The sequence below is a fragment of the Mus caroli genome, unplaced genomic scaffold, assembly GCF_978045245.1.
Source record: "Mus caroli unplaced genomic scaffold, Mus_caroli_1 scaffold_19, whole genome shotgun sequence".
In the NCBI taxonomy this organism is placed as follows: Eukaryota; Metazoa; Chordata; class Mammalia; order Rodentia; family Muridae; genus Mus; species Mus caroli.
The window spans coordinates 28,566,470-28,593,194 of record NW_028227274.1 but is presented as its reverse complement, the minus strand read 5'-3'; the positions used below and the strand labels follow the sequence as shown (position 1 = coordinate 28,593,194).

The 26,725-nt window shown below is 36.6% G+C and overlaps 1 protein-coding gene across 1 annotated transcript in view; it reads left to right on the top strand.

Moving 5' to 3' along the window:
- The window catches only part of Rit2 (Ras like without CAAX 2), a 351,795-nt gene that overhangs the window by 86,387 nt on the left and 238,683 nt on the right, over positions 1-26,725 (top strand). The window contains exon 3 of the mRNA XM_021150801.3: positions 26,370-26,443. Within this exon, the coding sequence (XP_021006460.1) occupies positions 26,370-26,443 (74 nt within the window). The remainder of the gene's footprint in view (positions 1-26,369; positions 26,444-26,725) is intronic.

Genomic DNA, 26,725 nt, shown 5'->3' with positions numbered 1-26,725 from the left:
TTTTGCTATCCTAGGTTTTTTGTTATTCCAGATGAATTTGCAGATTGCACATTCCAATTCGTTGAAGAATTGATTTGGAATTTTGATGGGGATTGCATTGAATCTGTAGATTGCTTTTGGCAAGATAGCCATTTTTACAATGTTGATCCTGCCAATCCATGAGCATGGGAGATCTTTCCATCTTCTGAGATCTTCTATAATTTCTTTCTTCAGAGACTTGAAGTTTTTACTATACAGATCTTTCACTTCCTTAGTTAGAGTCACGCCAAGATATTTTATATTATTTGTGACTATTGAGAAGGGTGTTGTTTCCCTAATTTCTTTCTCAGCCTGTTTATTCTTTGTGTAGAGAAAGGCCATTGATTTGTTTGAGTTAATTTTATATCCAGCTACTTCACCGAAGCTGTTTATCAGGCTTAGGAGTTCTCTGGTGGAATTTTTAGGGTCACTTATATATACTATCATATCATCTGCAAAAAGTGATATTTTGACTTCATCTTTTCCAGTTTGTATCCCTTTGATCGCCTTTTGTTGTCGAATTGCTCTGGCTAGGACTTCAAGTACAATGTTGAATAGGTATGGAGAAAGTGGACAGCCTTGTCTAGTCCCTGATTTTAGAGGGATTGCTTCAAGCTTCTGACCATTTACTTTGATGTTGGCTACTGGTTTGCTGTAGATTGCTTTTATCATGTTTAGGTATGGGCCTTGAATTCCTGATCTTTCCAAGACTTTTATCATGAATGGGTGTTGGATCTTGTCAAATGCTTTTTCCTCATCTAACGAGATGACCATGTGGTTTTTGTCTTTGAGTTTGTTTATATACTGGATTACGTTGATGGATTTCCGTATATTGAACCATCCCTGCATCCCTGGGATGAAACCTACTTGGTCAGGATGGATGATTATTTTGATGTGTTCTTGGATTCGGTTAGCAAGAACTTTATTGAGGATTTTAGCATCAATATTCATAAGGGATATTGGTCTGAAGTTTTCTATCTTTGTTGGGTCTTTTTGTGGTTTAGGTATCAGAGTAATTGTGGCTTCATAGAATGAGTTGGGTAGAGTACCTTCTGTTTCTATTTTGTGGAATCGTTTGTGAAGAACTGGGATTAGATCTTCTTTGAAGGTCTGATAGAACTCTGCACTAAACCCATCTGGTCCTGGACTTTTTTTAGTTGGGAGACTATTAATGACTGCTTCTATTTCTTTGGGGGATATAGGGCTGTTTAGATCATTAACCTGATCTTGATTCAACTTTGGTACCTGGTATCTGTCTAGGAACTTCTCCATTTCATCCAGGTTCTCCAGTTTTGTTGAGTATAGCCTTTGGTAGAAGGATCTGATGGTGTTTTGGATGTCTTCAGGATCTGTTGTTATGTCTCCTTTTTCATTTCTGATTTTGTTAATTAGGATGCTTTCCCTGTGCCCTCTTGTGAGTCTGGCTAAGGGTTTATCTATCTTGTTGATTTTCTCAAAGAACCAGCTCCTTGATTGGTTGATTCTTTGAATAGTTTTTCTTGTTTCCACTTGGTTGATTTCACCCCTGAGTTTGATTATTTCCTGCCGTCTTCTCCTCTTGGGTGAATTTGCTTCCTTTTGTTCTAGTGTTTTTAGGTATGTTGCCAAGCTGCTAATGTGTGCTCTCTCTAGTTTCCTTTTGGAGGCACTTAGAGCTATGAGTTTTCTTCTTAGCAATGCTTTCATTGCCTCCCATAAGTTTGGGTATGTTGTGGCTTCATTTTCATTGAACTCTAAAAAGTCCTTAATTTCTTTCTTTATTCCTTCCTTGACCAAGGTATCATTGAGAAGAGTGTTGTTCAGTTTCCACGTGAAGGTTGGCTTTCTATTATTTATTTTGTTATTGCAGATCAGCCTTAGTCCATGGTGATCTGATAGGATGCATGGGCAATTTCAATATTTTTGTATCTGTTGAGGCCTGTTTTGTGATCAATTATGTGGTCAATTTTGGAGAAGGTACCATGAGGTGCTGAGAAGAAGGTATATCCTTTTGTTTTAGAATAGAATGTTCTGTAGATATCTACCAGATCCATTTGATTCATAATTTCTCTTAGTTTCTCTGTGTCCCTGTTTAGTTTCTGTTTCCATGATCTGTCCATTGGTGAAAGTGGTGTGTTGAAGTCTCCCACTATTATTGTATGAGGTGCAATGTGTGCTTTGAGATTTACTAAAGTTTCTTTAATGAATGTGGCTGCCTTTGTATTTGGAGCATAGATATTCAGGATTGATAGTTCCTCTTGGAGGATTTTACCTTTGATGGGTATGAAGTGTCCCTCCCTGTCTTTTTTAATGACTTTGGGTTGGAAGTCAATCTTATCAGATATTAGAATGTCTACTCCAGCTTGTTTCTTCATGCCATTTGCTTGGAAAATTGTTTTCCAGCCTTTCATTCTGAGGTAGTGTCTATCCTTTTCTCTGAGATGAGTTTCCTGTAGGCAGCAAAATGTTGGGTCTTGTTTGTGTAGGCAGTTTGTTAGTCTATGTCTTTTTATCGGGGAGTTGAGTCCATTGATATTAAGAGATATTAAGGAAAAGTAATTGTTGTTTCCTGTTATTTTTGTTGTTAAAGTTGGCATTCTGTTCTTGTGGCTGTCTTCTTTTAGGTTTGTTGAGGGATTACCTTCTTGTTGTTTCTAGGGCGTGGTTCCTGTCCTTGTATTGGTTTTTTTCTGTTATTATCCTTTGAAGGGCTGGATTCGTGGAGAGATAATGTGTGAATTTGGTTTTGTCGTGGAATACTTTGGTTTCTCCATCTATATTAATTGAGAGTTTGGCTGGGTATAGTAGCCTGGGCTGGAATTTGTGTTCTTTTAGTGTCTGTATAACATCCGTCCAGGATCTTCTGGCTTTCATAGTCTCTGGTGAAAAATCTGGTGTAATTCTGATAGGCTTGCCTTTATATGTTACTTGGCCTTTTTCTCTTACTGCTTTTAGTATTCTATCTTTATTTAGAGCATTTGTTGTTCTGATTATTATGTGTCGGGAGGTATTTCTTTTCTGGTCCAGTCTATTTGGAGTTCTGTAGGCTTCTTGTATGTTCATGGGCATCTCTTTCTTTAGATTTGGGAAGTTTTCTTCTATAATTTTGTTGAAGATGTTTGCTGGTCCTTTGAGTTGAAAATCTTCATTCTCATCCACTCCTATTATCCGTAGGTTTGGTCTTCTCATTGTGTCCTGTATTTCTTGGATGTTTTGAGTTAGGATCTTTTTGCATTTTACATTTTCCTTGATTGTTGTGCCGATGTTCTCTATGGAATCTTCTGCACCTGAGATTCTCTCTTCCATCTCTTGTATTCTGTTGCTGATGCTGGTATCTATGGTTCCAGATTTCTTTCCTAGGGTTTCTATCTCCAGTGTTGCCTCATTTTGGGTTTTCTTTATTGTGTCTACCTCCCTTTTTAGGTCTAGTATGGTTTTGTTCATTTCCATTATCTGTTTGGATGTGTTTTCCTGTTTTTCATTAAGGACTTCTACCTGTTTGATTATGTTATCCTGTTTTTTTTTTTAAGGATTTGTAACTCTTTAGCAGTGTTCTCCTGCAATTCTTTAAGGGATTTTTGTGCTTCCTCTTTAATGTCTTCTACCTGTTTAGCAGTGTTCTCCTGTATTTCTTTAAGTGTGTTATTAAAGTCCTTCTTGAAGTCCTCTACCATCATCAGGAGATATGCTTTTAGATCTGTGTCTAGCTTTTCCGGTGTGTTGGGGTGCCCTGGACTGGGCGAAGTGGGAGTGCTGGGTTCTGATGATGGTGAGTGGTCTTGGTTTCTGTTAGTAAGATTATTACGTTTACCTTTCGCCATCTGGTAATCTCTGGAGTTAGTTGTTGTCGTTGTCACTGTTTAAAGATTGGAGCAGAAGCTGTGTTCCACTCACCAGCAGTCTCAAAATCCTGTGGCGGGGGTCGTGGGTAGCTGGCGGTACCCTGGTGCTGGTCCAGCTGGAAGAGGCCTGTGGTCCTACTCAGGCCGGTTTTCTGCTTCCCTAACTAATGCAGTCTCAGGTCCCGCGCACAATTGGATTTGAGCAGAAGCTGTGTTCCACTCTCCAGAAGTCTTAAGATCCTGTGGAGGGTGTTGTGGGTAGCTGGCGTGTGTCAGCCGACTCTGCGCCCTAGCTACCCCGGTGCTTTTCTGACCGGAAGAGGCTTGTGGCCCTACGTAGGCCGGATTTCTGCCTCCCCAACCAAAGCAGTCTCAGGTCCCGCGTGATTGGACTGGAGCAGAAGCTGTGTTCAACTCACCAGCAGTCTCAAAATCCTGTGGCGGGGGTCGTGGGTAGCTGGCGGGTGTCAGCCGACCCTGCGCTCTAGCTACCCCGGTGCTTTTCTGACCGGAAGAGGCTTGTCAGTATGTCAATTGTTAATATTCTGTGATTTGATATTCGTTGGCTAAAGAGAATTACAATATACATTCTCACAGAAAGGGAAGTAGTTAAAAACACGGAATGTTTTTGAGCTGTGAGCACTTAGGTTTTTGTGAGCTGAGATTTTTAAAAAGAGGAATAAAACAAAAAATCAAAATATTTTATAATTTTATGTCTATCCTACACAAACAGACCATGTATGATAGACAAGGAATGAATTAAATGCCAAAATTGCAGTCTCTAAATGAGACATGTCATTTTCTGCTAGCCATTGATTCAACGTGAGCCTTTGCTTTCATTTGTGTAAAATAAAGCTAAACACATTTTCCTTAGAAATGAAAGCAGAACTTTCCAAGGCTAAAATTAGATATTTTGAAAACTGATTAAAAACAAAAACACTGTGAATAACAATCTATATAAACAACTACTTTTATATATTAGGGAATGGTTTTGATTGTTAAATGGCTTGTTCTTATTACTCAAGAAGCATAAAATAATAATAATAATAATAATAATAATAATAATAATAATAATAATAAATTCTAGAATATTTTTCTAGAAGACAAACCAAATGATGTAGGTAATTTGTTGAGTTATGTGGTGACAGAGTCAAGTTCCATACAAGAAAAGTCACAGCAGTTTTATTCTTTCTTGGCTGCTTTTATTTTTTAAACAATTTATTCATGATTTAAGAACTGAATAGTAACATTTAAAGAAAAAAAGAAACAGTAGTATTTCACACTGAGAAAGCAGCCTTATGCCTGTACTATCAACACTAGAGAAGCAGAGGCAGGACCAAAGACCAGGACAGCCTAGGTCACTCAAAGATGATGACCTAAAGAAACAAGCCTATTGATAATAATCACAACAAAGAAAGAAAATCATTTATTTTTAAAGGATCCTTACATGTTAATGAACTAAGAAGCAAGCTTCTGTTATATGATAGAAGTTGATGGTCTGACATCTGTCCAGATGTTGATCCTGGAGGAAGAAGGCAGAGGCTGAAATCACTCTCTGTTGGCTGTACTTTTCATTTAACCTTGCAGATTGTCATGTTTTGTACATGGTACTCACTTGCATTCAAACTAATTCCCAGTGTGTTGTTTTCATTTAATTACTTCTTTATTCCTTCTCATTAGGGTACTTCTTATGCTGCTGTTTGTATTTTCCACTTCTACATTCACGCCTCATATTTTGTTGAGCTCCTAAGAGGTAGTCAAGATCATGCCGCTATGGTGAGAAGCACTGCTTCCCGATGCCATCAACAGCAATTTCCTGGGTCATTATTTTCAGGCCTCTGTGATGCTCTTGAGGTTCATTGTACATTTCCTGGGCAATGCCTCTAAGCATCACTGAAGGACTTATCATAGATGTGTTTTTATCACCCTGACATTCTATCCAAACAATCTCAACTACCATCATTCTCATCTCTCTCTCTCTCTCTCTCTCTCTCTCTCTCTCTCTCTCTCTCTCTCTCTCTCTCTCGTAATGAAGATTCAACCCCTTTCATGTTAAGTGTGTACTCATCCACTTAGCTATATCATCAATGCCTACCACCATAAACTTAATTGCCATAGAAAAGACCTGGGCACCAGTTTATATGTCTTATGTATTTTAAAATAGTTGTCAGATTACCTCTTTTACGTCTACACGTACACATCCAACTACCTACTTGACTTGTGTTTGAGAGTCTGAACCCTCTTATATTTTGTCTTTCAGATTGATTTCAGAGCTGAAACCTACCAAGTTTTCATGTTCTATGCTTTACATGCACGTATGTCACTTCTGACCATCTGTGTATTCAAGCTCCAAAGCTGGTCATTGTTTTTGACTTCTATTTTCTCTATAGTCATTTCTTCTTCGACCTACTGTTGTGTGCTTTTTTTTCTAGGGAGAGAGAGAAAAAAAAACCCACAAATGTCTAAGACTTCAGGTAGGACACAGGAGAAAGAATTCCATTTGTGTCTAACTACCAAACAGTAAGCTTAGTAGAGTCACGTACAGGGATATAGCTTCAGTGCTCCTTAGAGGGTCATGAGTGTCCTCAGGATTTCTACATCACAAATGCTTGCCCTGAGTACAAACTCACAGAAGCTCTATCTGTGAATCTTCCTGCATGACTTTCAGATAGTTTGAAGACTGATTAGATTGTTCCTGATTATTACCATGGTGAGGAGCCTTGAGGATCTTATCACTTTCAGGTGTTTCTGATCTTTGTAACCTTAATTAATTTCCTGGGTCTTATATGTTTAATTTACTTCCTAAGTCTTATAAACCTCTTTCCTCCCACTGGGAAGGATGCTTCAACTCAGAGGAAATATCTATATAACACCTGTTAATTCTATTTCCTAAACATTCTTCAGATACTCTTCACTTCATGACTGCAACTGAACAGTAGTTCACAGTAGAGGTACCTCTTTATAATGATAGTCCTCAGACAATGCATACACCCACATCACAGCAGAATCTCTGTATCAACACTCATTATCATAACTATGTTATCCATACTTTAAAATAATTATACTCTGGATAACACAGTCCTAAGCATGTTTGTTCTCTTTAGACCGATTTGACAAAACACTTGGACAATCTATATTTTTTTCTACTTCCTCTACACTCAGTAAATGTGTGTGAGATTTACCCGAATTGTCACATGTATCTGCAAGATTTATAATCATTGAGCTTTAATGACATAGTGCTCTACAATATATTAAGTATTTTATTGTTATCTGCATATATGTTGTTCAGTTGAACTTCTTCCATTTAATCAAAAGATATTCCTTACTCATAGATTAATCAACCCCTATTGTTTTGAAAACTGCTAAGATATTTGGACTTTTCTCTGGAAAAAGGCACTTTGTGCTTCTCTCTGTATCAGGTTTGTTGATATTTTATCTTCTTTTTAGGTATTGCCAGTGACAATCTTTTCCTACCTTGGGGATTATTGTGTAAATATAATGGTAAATTTTAATTATTTCTGTACGCTCTGAAGAGACCCCTCCACCTTTAAAGGAGAGTTTCCAGAGACCTTTTGAGAGTTCAGATGTGGTAATGTTCATCAACCACGCATGTGCATGTGTGTGCGCACCCCCACTTTACTTTGCTTTAGGTTGCCCAGTGAGTTCTTCTTGGTAAGTAGGAGGAATATAATTTGTTCTGCTAATTGTACTTAGGTTTACCTTTATTAAGTTATTAATCTCACTGGACACTTGTTCCTTTTCTCTGCATGTAAACCCAGATTTTACTAAGTCCAAGTCCCTTCACCCAAAACAATGACCCTCTGTAAGATGATTTTTGAGTGTGAAGTCTATTTTATGCTTTGCTTATGCTCTAGCTCAGTCCTCTTTACTCAGCTCAATGAGCATGTGTGTTAGCATTAGCAGGTCGGCTTGCTCTCTCAAGAGAAGCTTGTACAGATACTGTTTCCTCGGGATCCTGAGCAGCTCTCTGTCCCCCACCCCCCCTTTTTTGTTGGAGGTACACAATTCCTATAATTGTGTATAAATATTAATTTTAATAAGTTTGCCTGTAGGTAAAGTTCTACATCCTCTCCCCTGGTAATCAGAAACCACAAGGGCAGTAGCACAATCCTGGCCCCACGTATTTATTATAATATTAAATGTCATTAGGATGGTGAAGATGAATGAGAGTTTTATACTCATCGTGAACATACAGGCCATACAGTTAACTGTATCTCATAGTTAAATTACCTAAAAAGGAAGACACTTACTAAGACTTTTCCTTTAAAATAATCATTTACACATAGTTATCGTTGCAAAGACAGTGCAGCCATCAACATGCGACTTGATACATATAGGTTGCACATGTAGAAAATTATCAGTCTAAGGAAATTTAACTTTTCAAAAAGTAAAATGGACAAAATCCCCTGGATATAAACCGTATGTGCAATGCTTTAAAATGGCTTTCAGCTAAGTGAATTAAGGATTTGGTGAGACACATTTTAAAATATTTGTGTTCTAGAATATATTAGGTAAACATGTAGCATCTTCAAGAGGAGATTTATTTATTTTATTTTCTTCCCCAACATGTCTGGTTTAAGCATATCACATTTGTGTCTTCGGGTACCAAAGTTACTTAAGTGACAAAATGTGTCTATTTGCCTCCTCAAAGTCAGGTGTTAAAGTTAACACTGTGATGGGTTTGATAAGCTTTCAAAAAGTAAGTCCTGCTAAAAATTAACTTGGTCTTTTTCATTATACAATTTAAGTGCTTGCTTTTTATTTATATTTGAGCTAATGCGTGGAGCATGGTGGAGACAATCTAAGAAACAAAGCCAACAGAATGAATGTAAATAAGACCTGAAAAGCAATTGATCACAGGAGTATAGATGTTGCCATTTGTATTTCTGTAAATTTAACTGAAATATGAAAATTATTATTTTTAAATCCTCAGATGTTTAACATATAAATCTTTAAGAATAAATGATCTCAGCTATATTTTAAACAAGGCAGCTCTATCATAATCAATTCAAGAGTGCAGCTTGGAAGACTTCACATATAGAAATTACATTTGCCATTTGAAAAATACTGTGGTTTTGATTTATAGGAGCTGGAAAATGCTTGCAGTATCTGAAACTTATGAGGTATTTTCTCAGTGTTCTCTAAGCCAATAAACTTAAAACAAATCATCCTGACCTTTGCACAGTGAAGCTCTGGCCAGTGTGATTTATACCCCTAGGTCATAATCCCTGCAAAGACAAATGGGAGAGTACTGAAGAACACTGCATTTTGATATTAACCCCTTTCACAATAGGACAGGCTATAGACAGACTCTCTTCTTAATGGTCTCCTAAGATTAACAAAGCTACAGGAATAGTAACTACCCACTCAGTAATTTTAGGAGTATCAAAAAAAGTATTTCAACAATTTATGCCTTCTCATTTGAAATGTGCCCAGTCTTTTAATATTTTAATAGCAAAACATTATTGATCTTTTCTAAAGCAAGAGAATAAAGTAAATGTGAAATTAATACCACCTTTTAAATAGTGCAGGGAAACATCATGTTTAGTACTTTTTTTTTTTAATTTTTGAAGGCAAAATCAATCGTGTTAGGTGCAGCTTTCTGGAAAGCATCAAGATTTCATGAGCCTAGAGTAACCTTGAAACAAATCTAGAAGAAAAAGACTGGTTAGGAGACTGGATATGTGTCAATAGAGATAATAGATTCAAACTCACATTGATGGACCAGAATGTTAGGTTTTTTCATTAACTCTAAGACCATTTTGTTTTCAGGTTTAAAAGTTCTTGTTTTCATAATTTTAAACTCTCTATTATTCCTCTATCCTCAAGTCAACCTTGATTTATCATATTTGAGATATATTAATATAAGATGTAGACCATACAATCAATTCTAGAGAAATATTTTCACATACATGCATGCACTCATGCATACAAACATGCACACACACACGACTTCTTGTACTTGTCTTGCATATAGCAACTAGAGTGATATCCCTGTCCTGACACTCTGGGCTGATGTCTTCACAACTTCACAATTGCCTGTCTCTAAATTTTATCTGTATTATGTCCACTTATTGTGCCATATTAATCTCTCGGCAGGATCACTTATGTGTCTTCCTTAGACACACCATTGTGTCTTAGCCAGATTCTTGTGCATCTGCTCATCAGTTATTTCATCTGCTTAGAAGACCCCGTCCACATCACATGACCTACCCCTTATCAGGCAGGCCTCAGCTTCATGTCTTTTTTATAGAGCAAGTACTTAACTACACCATCATTTCAAAGTTCTCTGGATACTAATTATTCAATATTTTCCTGGACATGTATTTATTGTTTCATAATCTTTCATAGGGCCAAAGGACTTGTTATCTGTTTCATTGTGTTTTCTGGACACTCTGAATAATCATTGTTGATAGGGCAATCACTCTTCCATTTTTGTCATTAAATTATACTGTAGAGTATGGGAGAGCCTATTTCTTTGTTTGTTTGTTTGTTTATTTATTTATTTATTTATTATTGTGGTACTGAACACTGTGTTAGCCTTTTGCTAACTTAGGTTGTTCTTAAACTTGCAAATATCTTACTTCAGCCTCCAAAGTCACTGGAACTTAAGCATGGAAAGCCTTTAGAGGTCAAATGCCTTATTTATTTCTTACATTTTATTCTCATAGGACTCAGTTATGGCCCCACGATAGGATACAGAATGCATGAACATCAGCACTTTCTCAAATCAAAGACCTCAATTTTACCAAGGAAATCATAAGTTTCCTACAAAATAATTTGATTTATATGCCCAATGACTTTCTTTTGTGAAATAAAATTACAGTCTGATTATATCATCAGAAATATATGTATTTTAAAAAGAAACTTTGTTTTATTTTATCATAATTATTTGAGTGTGAGAAATATTTGACAATGAATTAAAATAACATGAAGGAGAAAAAAATAAAGCCCATTAAATTGAGATAGGTATGTCAGAAATATAGAGCTTAATTTTCATATTAAGACTGGATGTTCATTGGGTTAAATTTTGCAAAGTTCAATTAAGCTGCAAGAAAAACACAATGTTAAATAATCCATAACCCCCCTATTTCATTAAAAAGCCAATTTTACACTCATTTATCCTCATAAAAGATTGCTGCTTAATTCAAGTTCTAAACTACAACCTCATTATTTTAAGAATTTCCTTACACAATCTGTAGTGTTTCTTCAGGGATTTGAGAGGAAGACGGTAGAAAACAAGTATCACATGCGATAAATATGGAATACCGAATCGCTGAGACCTTGGTTTGTACAACGAAAGGAAATGCTTTCTGATTCACATTTTAACAATTAATCATACTCACTGATGGAAAACAATTTCCACATTGCAGTGGATGTGATTGTTTTCCGGAACAAATGAACAAGTCTAATTTATACTGTGCACAGCACTTGGCAATCGCTGGCATGGTTAATTGAGTCCTGTGGCAGGAATAAGGAGAGTACAGTTGAGGTGATAGAACTGGACATTCTCCAAGGCACTCATTAATCATGTGACTAATCTGAACATGAATGCATTATGCAAATTACAGGTCAAAGAGGCTTCCTGGTTTGGAGAGATACCAGCATGTGAAATTGTGTGCAGTCTAAACATTGAACCAGGCAGGGGCCTGGGATGTGTCAATGTCATGCTTTAATTGGAATATGGTAGTGGGTGGAACATGTTTTAGAATTAAATATAAATTTCCATAATATTTATCGTGCTTAAAATGACATCCATTGGTACAGAAAAGCACTTCTGATATTGTCTTCAACAAGACCATGGGGCCAATTAGTCTGTTCTATGAAGTAGGGATGGACCATAAAAATACTTAAGTTGCTTAGTTTTTCTAAATGCTACCATGGACCAATTTTGCCTAAAACTTCCCCTTTCCCACTTCAATCATATTGAAACATGAAGCATTTTATCAGTATGAGGGAAGCCTGCTCCTTTCTAGACATGGTCGGATGGAATTAGTCTAATCACCAGTACTGTTTTGTTTTAAATGATTCACTCAGTTTTGATTAAATCTACTTACTCAAATCTACAGCTGTCATTTTTCTTTAACTAATCTCTCTTCTTTAAAGTAAGAATGCATTTTTAAAAAAATTAAATGTTTGTGACTTGCTTAGACATATCCAAGCAATCTTTTCCATGTTGACTTGGGAAATTGGAATGTTTTAGGTATATTTACATAAACATAAGATTATTTAATGGCATTTCTATTGATAAATTGGCTTATATCTCACATTTTGGAATAAACACAAATTAAAAAAAAATAGTACTTTGGAATGGTATCAGGTACCACTGTGACTATCAGTATTGTTTGGTTGATAATCAAGTATCTTATTGGATGTATTAGCACTCTTTAGCCAGGTAAGCATAGATATCCACCTATTTAAGCAATTAGTAAGAAGCTCAACTTTATGAAGCTAGAGCTCTTCATCCTTTGTTTTGTGCCCATAGTGAGAAGTACAAAGATATTATTTGATCAAGTCTGGGGTATTGCACACATATTTTGTGTAGTAATTTTCTCTGAAATAATAAATTCCTCATTAACTCAGGTTACTGTAAAAGGAGGTAGAACATTCCACCATGCAGGGGGAGGAAAGCTTCTTCAGATTCAGGAGTAGACATCTCAAAAGGTTCCAAAGGTCTCTAAAATTGAATAGATGAACTAGGGCTTACCCTCATCAAGGCTATCAAAGCCATAAAGACTGCTGAGAGACACCCAGAGACCAGCTGAGCTGCCTAGAAGAGGCTCAGACCTGCCAAGATTCATGGAATACAGACTGCACAATCTACCTGGAGGAGACTGATATTTCCAAGTTTCCCAGTTTCATGAGCCTTCGTCACAGCTGTGAGAAGCTTTGGTGATAACAGCCATCTTTACTATGTCTGCTCCTACATGCAGCCACCACCCATATTCCTTAGGTAACCCCAATACATTTATTTGTTCACCAAGTTAGACTTTGGTGGTATCCTTACTTTTATCTCTCATCTTTTCTTTATCTGGGATGGATGAGTGTTTGTTTACGACTCTCCAGGAATAGTCTCATATACAGTCCTTTCAGAAATATTTATACAAGTCCATCTGAACTGTTAAAGCTCAGGGATATGTCAGATGTTCTCAGAGGTGTGCTGTTGAGCTGCATGTTTGTTTAGTAGTTAGTAATTGTTCTTTGTAAATAGACTATTTTCACTCTTTGCTTAACTTTTATTATAGTTTAACTGAAACTAACATCAAACAATCAAAGACTTAATGATGCCTTAGAAGAAAAAATTTGTTATATAGCCACAAGTCATGCAAAGAACAGCCTTCCTTGTTGCCACCAAATTGATTGCATAATGTCTACCAAGAAACCACCTTTACTCTTTTTTTTTTTTTTTTTTTTTGGTTTTTTTGAGACAGGGTTTCTCTGTGTAGCCCTGGCTGTCCTGGCACTCACTTTGTAGACCAGGCTGGCCTCGAACTCAGAAATCCGCCTGCCTCTGCCTCTCGAGTGCTGGGACTAAAGGTGTGCGCCACCACGCCCGGCCCCACCTTTACTCTTATGTTTTTCTAAAATTGCATTGTAAAGTTACTTTATAACTATTATTAAGTCGCTGTGGTCCCTCCATTCCCTTCCACCTTCTTCATACATGTGTGCACATGTCTATGTACAATAAAAATCTATGCATTTTCTTATGATGTTTGTTAGTGGTCTATTGAGTACTTTGAGATGTTAGTGGACACTTGAAATTTCCTCCCAACTGTGGTTTGCTCTAGTGATTATCTCAAAATCACGTTTGATATTTTATGAAAAGAAATTTGTAAATCATGTTGTATCTTAGACTCAAAGACAATGTCTGGTTTTCTCTCTTTTTGGTAGTTGACAGCTATTAATAATTCATTAATAGGTATAAATATTGATATTCCACATCTATAATTTCTATATTCCTTGTCATATGGAATGTCTTATAAAGTAAATTACTCTGTCGAATTGTTTTTATTTAGTGATTTATTTTGTGCATAAATTCCATGAGGTTTTTCATCAGTTTTCAAAAGAGGGAGATGATTTTCTAATCTTTGCAAAAATAACCATCTTGATTATTCTATCATCATAAATGTATTGATTGAAGACATTTGGTGTGTTTTATTTCATTCCTGCTCCCCTCCTTAGTGTAGTCCTGTCACACATCTTTGGCAATGGCTTGTTTTAACTTGTCTTTGATTCTTTGAACACAAGTCTATCTGTTATTGCTTACTTTCTTCTGACTTAGTGCACAGTGTAACCTTGGCTTATCATATTAATTTCCCACTCCAGCTAACCTTTCTATAAAAGTCCTGCTTGGTCTTAATATAAGGCATGCAATTTGAAACCATTTGTAATAATGGTTTGGCCAAAACTTTGCTCATCTACTTTGTAAGTTTAACTCTTATTGATATTTTTTGAACTTCTTTCTCTGTGATACATTTGTATTTCTCCTTAATAGCTTCACTTTTTAAATTACTTTCCTTTTTAAAATGTTCTGCTTTATTTTCTCCAAGTCTTAAGACATCTTTACTTATCTGAATTTACTTCCTTCTGTTTTTCCTTATGATACAATTTCTTCTTCCTTATATATCATCTTATTTCTGAGTATTAGTTTCAATTTATGCTATATAATATATTGTGCTGTATTCATAGTACATTTTGACTTCTTCAGGCATTAAAGAGCAAAAAACTTAGAAAATTATATTGGTCTTTACAGAGTGTTTGGTTATCAACTATCCATAGTCAGTATTATTAGAAACATTTTTAGCTTCCAGTTACAACACATAAGCCATCCTTATCATCCTCAAGTCTTATACATCTTCCCATATGAGTCTGTATTATTTTAAACCTCTCTTAAAGTTATTAATAAAGCGGTAAACACAGTATCACAAATGGAAGAATAATCCAGAAGACTTTCAACACTGATGACAATCTGTGATTTATCATGGTGGAGGATACTGACACTATCAATTATCTTTGCTGTCTTGTTGCATTTCTCCATTTGTCAACTGGGATTACAAGTCAAACCCCTATCTGATGTCCTTTCTCCTGCATGACTGTGATTCAAACACCATCATGCATTATTTGGAACCATAAAACACCATTAATCCTACAAAGTAGCTTTCACTTCATTGAAGGAGACCTAAAGCCTCGCTACATTTCTTGGATTTCGTTCTGTCTTTACAAATATTAGTTCTATCTTCTGGTTCTAAATACAGTTCTCTTGCTAAAAGAGGAAATATGAAGTCTGGGGAATGTAGTGTTTCTAGCAATTGTCAGAATCCCACATTGCCCACATTGTTCTTTTAATCATGTACATTTCCTATATAGATTGCTTTTGTGTCTCCTGTGTTTCTTCTCTGAAAAGCGATAGAAATAAAACTAAAATTATCTGATAACTTGGTAAGATCCCTAATACTGCTGTGATACTAATGCTGGTTTCTGTTTGTTCTGTTTCTGACCTCAAGTTGCTTTGTACTGGCTGAAGTTGTAATTGGTTTTGAAACAGACTTAGACAAATTGACACAGATTCCTAATATAAACATGTTCTTCTGCCCTAGGATCATAGGAAAACTTCTTTTAGCTGCCAGTTGTATGAGTAATGAACACTAATATACAAAAAGTTAGTTCTTTCCATTTCTGAAATCCTAATCCTCTGATTTTCTCACTGGGTGACTAGTATGTGTATGGATGGTTATGAATGTAAGATGAAGTTAAAGGTAAAAATACCTCCTTATATTACCGTCTAAACAACTTACTTCATCATAAGCCTTGGCATTTCACAAATATATATACCTAAATTTTGAATATTAAATTAATATGAATTGGTAAAAGTAGAAAGAATATTTTCTATTATTTAGTGTCCATGAAAATAATATAAGGAAGAATGTGTTAGACTATAGGGCAAGAAGCTAAAAGTGAAGAATGTCTTGAACTTAGCAAATAGCAAAGCTTCCTTCACAAGAAATTAAACTATCTTTTCTTGATAGTTGAAAATGTGTCATGAAAAGAAAATGATACATTCATTTTCTCTAGTTATAAGAAGTCTTTTCATTTATAGAGCTATCCAAAAGATATAGATTCATACTTCTAGCGTTGTCCCTTATTCAAGTTTGCAAATTCTTTTTAATAGTAGGAATGTGATGTGCTGCCCGCTGGATTGTACATGGAGTGCTTGACTCCCCGGTAGCGGTACAGATCTGGGAGGTTCTATAAACTGTACAAGCTGGAGGAAGTCGTTCATAGGTGGTAACTTGGAAGCTTCTACTTGGTCCCCATTAGTTGTTTCCTCAAGGACGGGTTCCACTCTGCCCTGAGGAGAAGAAGCTTCTGTGACTCACACTTTCAGTGACAGGACAGTCTGTCCGTCCATCCACTGAAGCCTCTGAAACCATGATCAGAAGATACCTTGCATCATTTGAGGTTGTTTGTATCATCCATCTCCCACAGTGACACAGAAGCATCTAGCACACCCTCTAGACCAATCTTACAATTCAGTTAGAATATTTAGCATCAGAAATGTTGGCCCATTTCTATAATCTCACCAGTGGGAGGAAGAAGCAGGATTACTGCAATTTTGAGTTCTGCCTAATCTACAGAGTGAGAGCAAATTCATTATGCACATCTTAATACTCCTCTGTCTTAAAACATTTGTTTTTGCTTTTTGTTTGTTTTTTAACATTCATGGGGAACCCTTTTTTTTTTTTTTAAAATTTTTTAACTATTTTATTTGTTTACCTTCCAAATGTTGCTACCTTTTGAGTATCTCATCTCAGGGGTTTTCACCCCATCCCCCCCTTTGCCTATAAGAGGGTACCCCCCACTCCCTCACCCTTCCCAGGGATGTCAAGACTTTATAGGATTAGGCACATCCTTTCCTACTGAGGTCAGACAAGGCTGCTAAATAAGTGCTGGGGGCTCAAAATATTTTTTAAAGAGCATCTGTTTATGTAAGTCAATACATTTGCTTAAAAGTAGATACTAGGCACTATTTCAGCTCCCAATAAAAAGCAACAATGAAATACTTTACTCATAGACAGAAAGAACTGTACATAATTTCCTTGATCCCTGAAAAGATTTTGTTTGCCCTGTTTGCAAAACACAGTGGATTCTGAGTCCCTGTTAACAACTGAAGGCACTTGTTTTCTGTATTCTTATTCTCTCCACCCTCACCGGTTGGTTTTGCATATAAACCCAAGTTCTTAGGTTTTTGGTTTCAGCTTATTCACTTGTTTCTTTGTGCTTTTGAGTATCTCAGTATCTACTGTGGAATGTTTGTGGACCAGTTTGCCTAGCTTAGTAGTTTATTAAAATGTAGATTACCAATCCAGTCCCCCTCAACTAAGATTTACATCTCAACAAGATCTTCAGAGAAATCTGCCTTTTTGGAAATGTTTTTAAATACTGCTTTAGCTTACTGCTCAAGAAATAAACAAACAAAAATCAGTAAAAATATTATTACTCTTCCATCTGTAGAATTTTTTATTTCTGCATCCCTTAGCGAAGCTAATAATTTAAGGATCCTAAAACTTCACAGAAGGTAACTATGGAATTACTGGTGTCATGTTCCTCTATGCTAAATTTAATTTGAGTGTGTATAGATGTTATTCAGTTGCTATAACTCTCACAGGCATTAACACATAAAATGGCTTCACTTTTCTAAACTGTTTGAGAAGGAAATGTTAGAGCTCCTCCTCTCTGAGCATAGGCTCTTCAGGATGCTGTTCCTACCTTCATCCTCAGGTCTTGGTGACTATGTGCCTACTCTACCTCCTGTAGTTTTCACTGAAAACTGCATCTGCACTCACAGTTGGTCCTTTCCCATCCAGTCTCATTATCCCTGCTGATCATTCCCTCAAGGCTGCAATCTACTTTCTCTAATGACCTCTTATCTTGTGCAAGAGTAATCTTAGGGTAAGATGCTTATGGTTAATAATGTGTTAATATTTTACCTCATTTGTAATTTTATTGGAAATTAAGTTTTTCTTATCTGAGAAGGAATTAAGAGCCAAGATGGACTTTAGGGAGTCATGTTGGGCCAGTGAGGAAATATCTGGGGCAACGGATATCTGAAATCGTTTCATATTCTATCCTCACAGAACAAATTCATTAGCATTATCAGAAAAATCATTTATTCAATACAAATACTAAATATCAAGAAGTTATCAGCATCTGAAATTGAATTAGAATAGACATTAGAAACTGAACAAAACATGATGAATAAGTAATAAATTTCTTCATATAACATCATATATCTTTGTATTGTCTATATTTACAAAACTTTTAAATTGGGCAAATTAAATAACTGATTTTTTATTTCCTTATTTGTGCATAAGAGGAATTACAATTCTCATCATAATGCAAAAAATTAAACAATGCAATGAATGAATAATAAATGCATGGTGTTTACAATATTATAATATGAATTATAATAGAAAATAAATACATATACAAAAGTTGGTGAATATAACAATCCCCACCTTAAGAAAGATCACTCAATGTCTTGCCTACTTTTCCCTGGAGAAGTTTTCATCTTTTAGTTGTTTGTTTAAATGCTCTCCTTGTTCTTGATATGAACCTTTGTTGTTCTATATAACCTATACCACAACATGGCTTGCAATTTCATCCTCAGATTTTATTGATGGGCATCATGGAAACTTTGTAACCACATGTGTTCATCAGACCAAGCTGAAAAGTCTGTAGCTCTTTGAGACTGACTATTAAATTCGTCTTTATTTGTATGAAGAAATAATCTGTATTTAAGCCCATTGCAATGTGTCCGGTAGTCAGCTTTTGTAAAGAGTAATGCTTTCATTTTGCCTTTGGTGAGAGAAGTCTTGGTTCAGACTACTACCCACGAGTAGACTTCTGTACATTCCAATATCCTGGCAGAGTCCATCACTCTCAGTGGATGGTGCTATCACATTGAGCCTGAGGTTAGTGTCAAGTACAGAACAGGGATGGGGCATGGTGTCAGGCTACCTACCAAAAATTATTGGCAGACCCTCTTGGTGTGTGGCTGTCTACTATCATCAGCAGGGCATCTTCACACTACCAGCCCGTGAATCTGGGCATTTCCAACTTCTTTATGTTTAGGGAAAACATTTCAACTGGTTTGCACCTCAAATATAATCTTCACAGATCTAAGTAAACCAGATTCCTTCCACACTGTTACACTATGGGAATATAATCCAAATTGCCTCATAGCTCCCGTGATTCCCAGGGTTCAGTCCTTCATGGCAGCATTGCCTCAGCTGTTTCATTGGTTGGAAAAGGCATCCCTTTTAATGTATTCTATACATTAAACCAAGCTTGCTTTCAAAATCCTTTTCCAAGCCGGGCGTGGTGGCGCACGCCTTTAATCCCAGCACTCGGGAGGCAGAGGCAGGTGGATTTCTGAGTTCGAGGCCAGCCTGGTCTACAAAGTGAGTGCCAGGACAGCCAGGGCTACACAGAGAAACCCTGTCTCGAAAAACCCAAAAAAAAAAAAAAAAAAAAAAAAACAAAATCCTTTTCCATAGCCAATAACCTTAATGAACTGAATATTTTACTGAATGTTTATGTTCAGACTAGGGGATATGTCAGAGTTTAAATACTTTACCCTTCTCCCCCTGAAGCCTAAGGCTTCTTTCTTTCTTTGTGAAGCCTTTGAGGACTAAGCCAAGCTAGTAGTGAATCCCACTAGGGCTCTTTGCTTTCTGTCTAGATAAATGTATTTTTAAGACTTTGCCATTGAACCCTTAGCAAGGGTATAGTGCAGTTGTCTGCTTCCTTTAATGCATTTTCTGTTTTTTTTTTTATTTTTTATTTTTTGTTTTTGTTTGTTTGTTTGTTGTTGTTGTTGTTTTTCGAGACAGAGTTTCTCTGTATAGCGTTGGCTGTCCTGAAACTCACTCTGTAGACTAGGCTGGCCTCAAACTCAGAAATCCGCCTGCCTCTGCCTCCCAAGTGCTGGGATTAAAGGCATGCACCACACTGCCCGGCCCTTTAATGCATTTTAAACTTCGTTTAAATACACACAACTGGTGATTACTTTTCAACACTGAAGCATTGTGCCCATCACAGTATGGAACACATACTAGATACCCAGATGTGCAGTGAATTTAATATTGATAAGTGTGTTGATACAAATGCAGATTTGTATCCATGTTGAAACAGCTGGATTTGATCAGGACAGAAGAGTCAATACTGCCCATTTCCAGGTACTTCTGCTTTCTCTATCTATGCACATGTACAACAGACAAAACTTATATAAGAAGACCTCCAAAAACCTTAGTTGAGCCTTTGTCTTTTTTATTGCCTTTGAAAAATATTGGGTCAACAATTGCTATCTTGGAAACACATACAGGCTCAAAGTTATAGAAAAACAGTTTCAGTGAAATATTATCAACTATATAATTTGGTTTGAGCAGTAAATCATGAAAAAAGTATTTAAGTATTGTATATTAAAATCATGTAGTAAAAATTCAATAATATTTTCTTGGTATTTTCTCAATTACATACTTTATGGCTTTAAATGACCCCAATATTTATGACTAAAATATTTTTAAATTACTTAAATAAATATACATTTTCCAGGAAAAGTTAAAAGGTTTTTTTTTTTTCCAGAATACTTTATGTTTTTTACATTAGCCAAAACAATATATTTGATGATTATTGGAAATACATGCTGTTAAATCCTGAATGATCTTCTGCTTGGTAAAGATGCATTTATATATGTACAGTCAGAAATAGCACATGTGATTTAAGTTTCATATAGTTTGGCTAAAACTTTACATCATAGTGTTTCTTGAATTTGATTTATGCTTTCTTGTTTCCAACACACTATGACATGTGCTACTCAGTTGAGCCTCATAAAGTACGGTTACTTATACCTTACAAACAAGGTAAGTGTACCAACACAGCATACATATGTTGTGATAGATTAAAAGCTTTAATATAAGCCCTTATTGTTTTAGTTTATAAAATTCTTCTGTAGAAGCAGTGAAGAAGAGATACTGGTCTCATGTTAAATATCCACGTTTTGAGATTCATTTTAAGGTGGTAGGTATCTCCATGAATGTAGTCTATTGTGCTTGTCTGTTCAAAGAATGTAGCACGCAGCTGTGATCATTTATGCCTGAAGAAGCGTTCTGTACATTTTGTCTTTTGCTTGGGAAGATAAATGGGCTCACTTCAGAAGAGGCACTATAGGCGGATGGTTGAAATTCAGGCAAGTGTTTATATGCATTCAACAGAATGTTTCTGACAGTACGTTTCTGCATGGGTAGCCTCCAAGGGAGTGGAACCGAAAGCAAGGCTGTTTGTAGAGAAGAGATGAAAGGTATTAGTTTCTATTCAGGCCAGGAAGGTGACCCAGATTTCCCATACTAGAATGTGTGCATGGATGGGAAGGTCTTAAAACACAGAGATAAAAGGTCTCGGCTCGATGGCCTGATTTTAGTTCTAGCCCGTTCCCATCTATTCTTTCTAAAGAGGTTTACTGATCTCAGAAGAGGCTCCTGTTTACTGTGTGTTCCAGGTGCTGGCTTGTCACAGCATCAGATGATCACACAGTGTATTCCAGCCTTACTCAGCATCTCAACCCCAGGAGGCTGCTTCCCTGGCCTTTAAGTTTAAATAAACAAACATGAAATCTGAGGCCTGCTTGTGATCCTCACTTCATAGAATCCTCCTTAGAGGAGTCTATGTCTCTCTCAGGAACTGAAAAAATAACCCTATACACCCTCCAAATGTAAAAACAGCCAGCAATCCCATGGATACTCTCCTTATAAAAGAGAAACCAGTGACAGAAAAACAAGTATTAGGATAAACAATTTATTTTTTTTGTCCTGAACTTTGTTTGTTTATTTATTTATTTACTTATTTTGAGGACATAATTTTAATATTTTCAACTGTTAATATTCAACAACAGAATAATTATTTTAAGACATATTTCATTGTTAGGTTTCCCTTTTCACTTCTGATTTTATTAATTTGGATACTGTCTCTGTGCCCTCTGGTTAGTCTGGCTAAGGGTTTATCTATCTTGTTGATTTTCTCAAAGAACCAGCTCCTGGTTTGGTTAATTCTTTGTGTAGTTCTTTTTGTTTCTATTTGGCTGGTTTCAGCCCTGAGATTGATTATTTCCTGTCATCTACTCCTCTAGGGTGTATTTCCTTCTTTTTGTTCTAGAGCTTTCACATATGCTGTTAAGCTGCTAGTGTATGCTCTCTCCAGAATCTTTTTGTAGGCACTTAGAGCTATAAGTTTTCCTCTTGCCACTGCTGTCATTGTGTCCCATAAGTTTTGGTATGAAGTGTCTTCATTTTCATTAAATTCTAAAAAGCCTTTCGTTTTTTTCTTTATTTCTTCCTTGACCAAGTTATCATTGAGTAGAGTGCTTTTCCATTGTTTTTGTTGGTATTTAAGACCAACGTTAGTCTGTGGTGATCTGATAGGGTGCATGGGATTATTTCAAAATTCTTGTATCTGTTGAGGCCTGTTTTGTGACCAACTATATAGTCAATTTTGGAGAAGGTACCATGAGGTACTGAGAAAAAGGTATATTCTTTTGCTTTAGGATGAAATGTTCTATAAATATCTGTTAGATCCATTAGGTTCATAACTTCTGTTAGTTTCACTGTGTGTCAAACAGAGTTTCTGTTTCTATGATCTGTCCATTGCTGAGAGTGGGGTGTTGAAGTCTCCAACTACTATTGTGTGAGGTACAATGTGTGCTTTGAGCTTTAGAAAAGTTTTTTTTTTTTTTTTTTTTTTTTTTTGTGAATGTGGGTGCCCTTGCATTTGGAGCATAAATGTTCAGAATTGAGAGTTTTTCTTGGGAGATTTTTTTTTTCTTTAACCAGGATGGTGTCCTTCTTTATTTTTTTGATAACTTTTGGTTGAAAGCTTATTTTATTAAATATTAGAATGGCTACTCCAGCTTGTTTCTTGGGACCATTTGTTTGGAAAATTGTTTTCTAACTTTTTACTCTGAGGTAGTGTCTGTCTTTGTTACTGAGGTGCATTTCCTGTATGTAGCAAAATGCTGGGTCCTGTTTACTTATCCAGTCTGTTAGTCTATGTCTTTTTATTGGGTAATTGAGTCCATTGGTGTTAAGAGATATTAAGGGTAAGTGATTGTTATTTCCTGTTATTTTTGTTGTTAGGGGTGCAATTATGTTTGGCTATCTTATTTTGGGTTTGTTGAAAACCTCTTTCTTGCTTTTTCTAGGGTGTAGTTTCCCTCCTTGTGTTGGAGGTTTCCCTTTATTATCCTTTGAAGGGCTGAATTTGTGGAAAGATATTGTGTGAATTTGGTTTTGTCATGGAATATCTTGCTTTCTCCATCTTTGGTAAGTGAGAGTTTTGCTGGGTATAGTAGCATGGGCTGGCATTTCTGTTCTTTTAGGGTCTGAATGACATCTGCCCAGGATCTTCTAGTTTTTATAGTCTCTGTTGAGAAATCTGGTGTAATTCTGATAGGTGTACCTTTACATGTTACTTAACCTTTTTCCCTTACTGCTTTTCATATTCTTTCTTTGTTAGTGCATTTGGTGTTTTGACTATTATGTGTCAGGAGGAATTTCTTTTCTGATCCAGTCTACTTGGAGTTCTGTAAGCTTCTTTTATGTTCATGGGCATCTCTTTCTTTAGGTTAGGAAAATTTTCTTCTGTAATTTTGTTGAAGATATTTACTGGACCTTTAAGATAGGAATCTTCGCTCTCTTCTATACCTATTATCTCTAGGTTTGGTCTTCTCATTGTGTCCTGCATTTCCTGGATGTTTTGAGTTAGGATCTTTTTGCTTTTTGCATTTTCTTTGATTGTTGTGTCCATGTTTACTATGGTATCTTCTGCACCCGAGATTCTCTCTTCTGTCTCTTGTATTCTGTTGGTGATGCTTGCATTTATGTCTCCTGATCTCTTTCCTAGGTTTTCTATCTCCAGAGTTGTCTCCCTTTGTGATTTCTTTATTGTTTCTATTTCTGTTTTAGATCTTGGATGGTTGTGTTCATTTCCTTTTCCTGCTTGATTGTGTTTTCCTGTAATTCTTTAAGGGATTTTTGTGTTTCCTCTTTAAGGGCTTCTACCTGTTTACCTATGTTCTTCTGTATTTCTTTCTTTCTTTTCTTTTTTTGTTTTGTTTTGTTTTGTTTGTTTGTTTGTTTTGTTTTGTTTTGTTTTCAAGACAGGGTTTCTCTGTACAACCCTGGCTGTCCTGGAACTCACTTTGTAGACCAGGCTGGCCTCGAACTCAGAAATCTGCCTGCCTCTGTCTCCTGAGTGCTGGGATTAAAGGTGTGAGCCACCACTCCCAGCCCCTCCTGTATTTCTTTAATGGAGTTACTTATGTCTTTCTTAAAGTCCTCTATCATCATTATGAGAAGTGATTTTAGATCAGAATCTTGCTTTTCCAGTGTGATGGTGTATCTAGGACTTGCTATGGTGAGAAAATTGGGTTCCCATGATGCCAAGTAACCTTGGTTTCTGTTGCCTATGTTCTTATGCTTGCCTTCCCCCATCTGATTATCTCTAGTGCTACCTGCTCTCACTATATCTGATTGGAGCCTGTCCTTCCTGTGATCCTGGCTGTGTCAACACTCCTCAGAGTTCAGCTCTCTCTGTGATCCTGTGATTCTGTGATCCTGTGATCCTGAGAGCCTGGGTGTGTCAGAGCTCCTTGGAGTCAAGCTGCCTCTGGGACTCTGAGATCCTGGTGTGACCAAGCTCCTGGAATCCTGTTATTCTGTGATTCTGGGATCCTGGGTGTGTTAGAGTGCTTTGGAGTGGAGCCTTTTCTGGGTGTTGTGGGACTGGCTGTGGAGTTAATGCCCAAGGTCTGCTCAGGGCACCTCTGATCCTATGATCCTGGGCATGTTAGAGCACCTGGTAGTGGAAATTCTTCTGGGTGTTGTGGGACTGTCTGCAGTGTTCGAAGCCAAGGTTTGCTCAGTGCACTGGCCCAGGCTGGAAGGAACCCATGACTCTGGTTGGGTGGATTTCCTGGGTGCCTGGGTCCTGTTGTTCCTAGTAACTTCTGGTGTTGGGGAAGATGCTGTGTCCTCCTCACCTCTGATCCTATGATCCTGGGTGTGTTAGAGCACCTGGGATTGGAGCTTCCTCTGGATGTTGTAGGGCTGGCTGTGGAGTTTGTGCCCAAGGTCTGCTCAGGGCAGCAGCCCAGACTGGGAGGCAAAACTGAAAATTCTTATGATTGCTCACACATTGAGTGTGTTTTGGGTCTTGTCTATATGCTTCTATGTCAATGCACATCACACATATGTGTAATTGAATGTACGTGTGTGTCTTCCTGTCTCCCAGGACAAAAAAGTATATAATTTGTGGGAGGTTCTCAGAATGCAAATTAGAAAAAGCATCTCCTGTGCCTGATCATTTCTGCTTTATGAATAAAGATATTTTAAAATAATTTGTCTATTCAGTTGTGGTTTAAAAACAGCATCACAGTAATTAATGATTACCAAAATGATGCTCTGAAAGGTTTTGGCATTAGATTTGTTTGCCCCTTTATTACAATGTTAACAGTGAACAAGGCAAAACATGAACTTTGGGAATCTATGAGCTCAAGGTCCAGGAATGGCCATATGGCATTAGCCTACTGTTATATTTAAGCAAGCTACAATATGTGAGGTGGGTTAAGTAGCATAAGAACATACATGGTTATAAATAAAGGGAGACATTTAGAGGCCTTTCCAGAGCTTCAGACCCAGGCAAACACGTTAGTTATCCTTATTCAATGAGCTATGATCATATACACTCTGTTTTTCCTGTATTGAAAATGTGGTGCTTGTCTGCCTTCCTTTTTTTCAGAAAAGATCAAAGCTATCTTCTCAGCTTTGAATATTAGACATTTAAAGGCTTCTATAATGTTGTGGCCTATGCCTATGGTAACATATATAAGCATGCGATACCAAATTCAATATCATGATGCTTTTCCATGTGCACTTTTGCTTTTTGTTTAGATATATTTACTTTATTTTTATGTGTAGAATGTTTTGCTTCCATGCATACATGTGCACCATGTGTGTACCTGGTGCCTATAGAAGTCAGAAGAGAGCATCAGATCCTATGGACCTGGAGCTTCAAATGGTTTTGAGTCATCACAAAGGCACTGAAAAAATTGAGATTTCTGGAAGAACAAAGGCTCTTAACTACCAAGATATCTTTTTAACCCTGGCTAGCCTTGAGCTTCCTACATAGACCAGACATGTCACAGACAAACAGAGATCTACCTGCCTCTGTCTTCCAATGCTGGGATGAGAGATGTGTGCTACTACCCACTGGTGTTCCTTGTGTTCTAGTCTAAGACATTGAAAAGTTTGCTATCAACCATGTTTGTTTTCTTGCTTCTTTATTTAAACAGCACATCAGCTAGTAATTTTTTTAAAGAATTTTTTTTCAGAATTTTAAATTAAACCCAGCTCTTCTATGGGACAAACATAAACAAAACCTTTTTCTCATGTTTTTCAGAAGATGCTTATAAAACCCAGGTGAGAATCGATAATGAGCCGGCTTACTTAGACATCTTGGACACTGCTGGTCAGGTAGGTAATATGTTTTTTAAATAATAACTGCTTTAATTTTAAAATTATAATATAATTACTTCATTTCACCTTTACTTTCTTCCCCCAGTATCTCCCTTTTAACCCTCTCCACACTCTTTCTGATTCTTCCTTTTCTAAAATTTTATTATTTTATTTTATTTTATTTTATTTTATTTTATTTTATTTATGTGAATCAGTATCTTGCCTGCTTGTATGCCTTTATAGCACATGCATCCCTGGTGTCTGTGGAGGCTGGAAGAGGGTATTGGATCCCCAAGAACT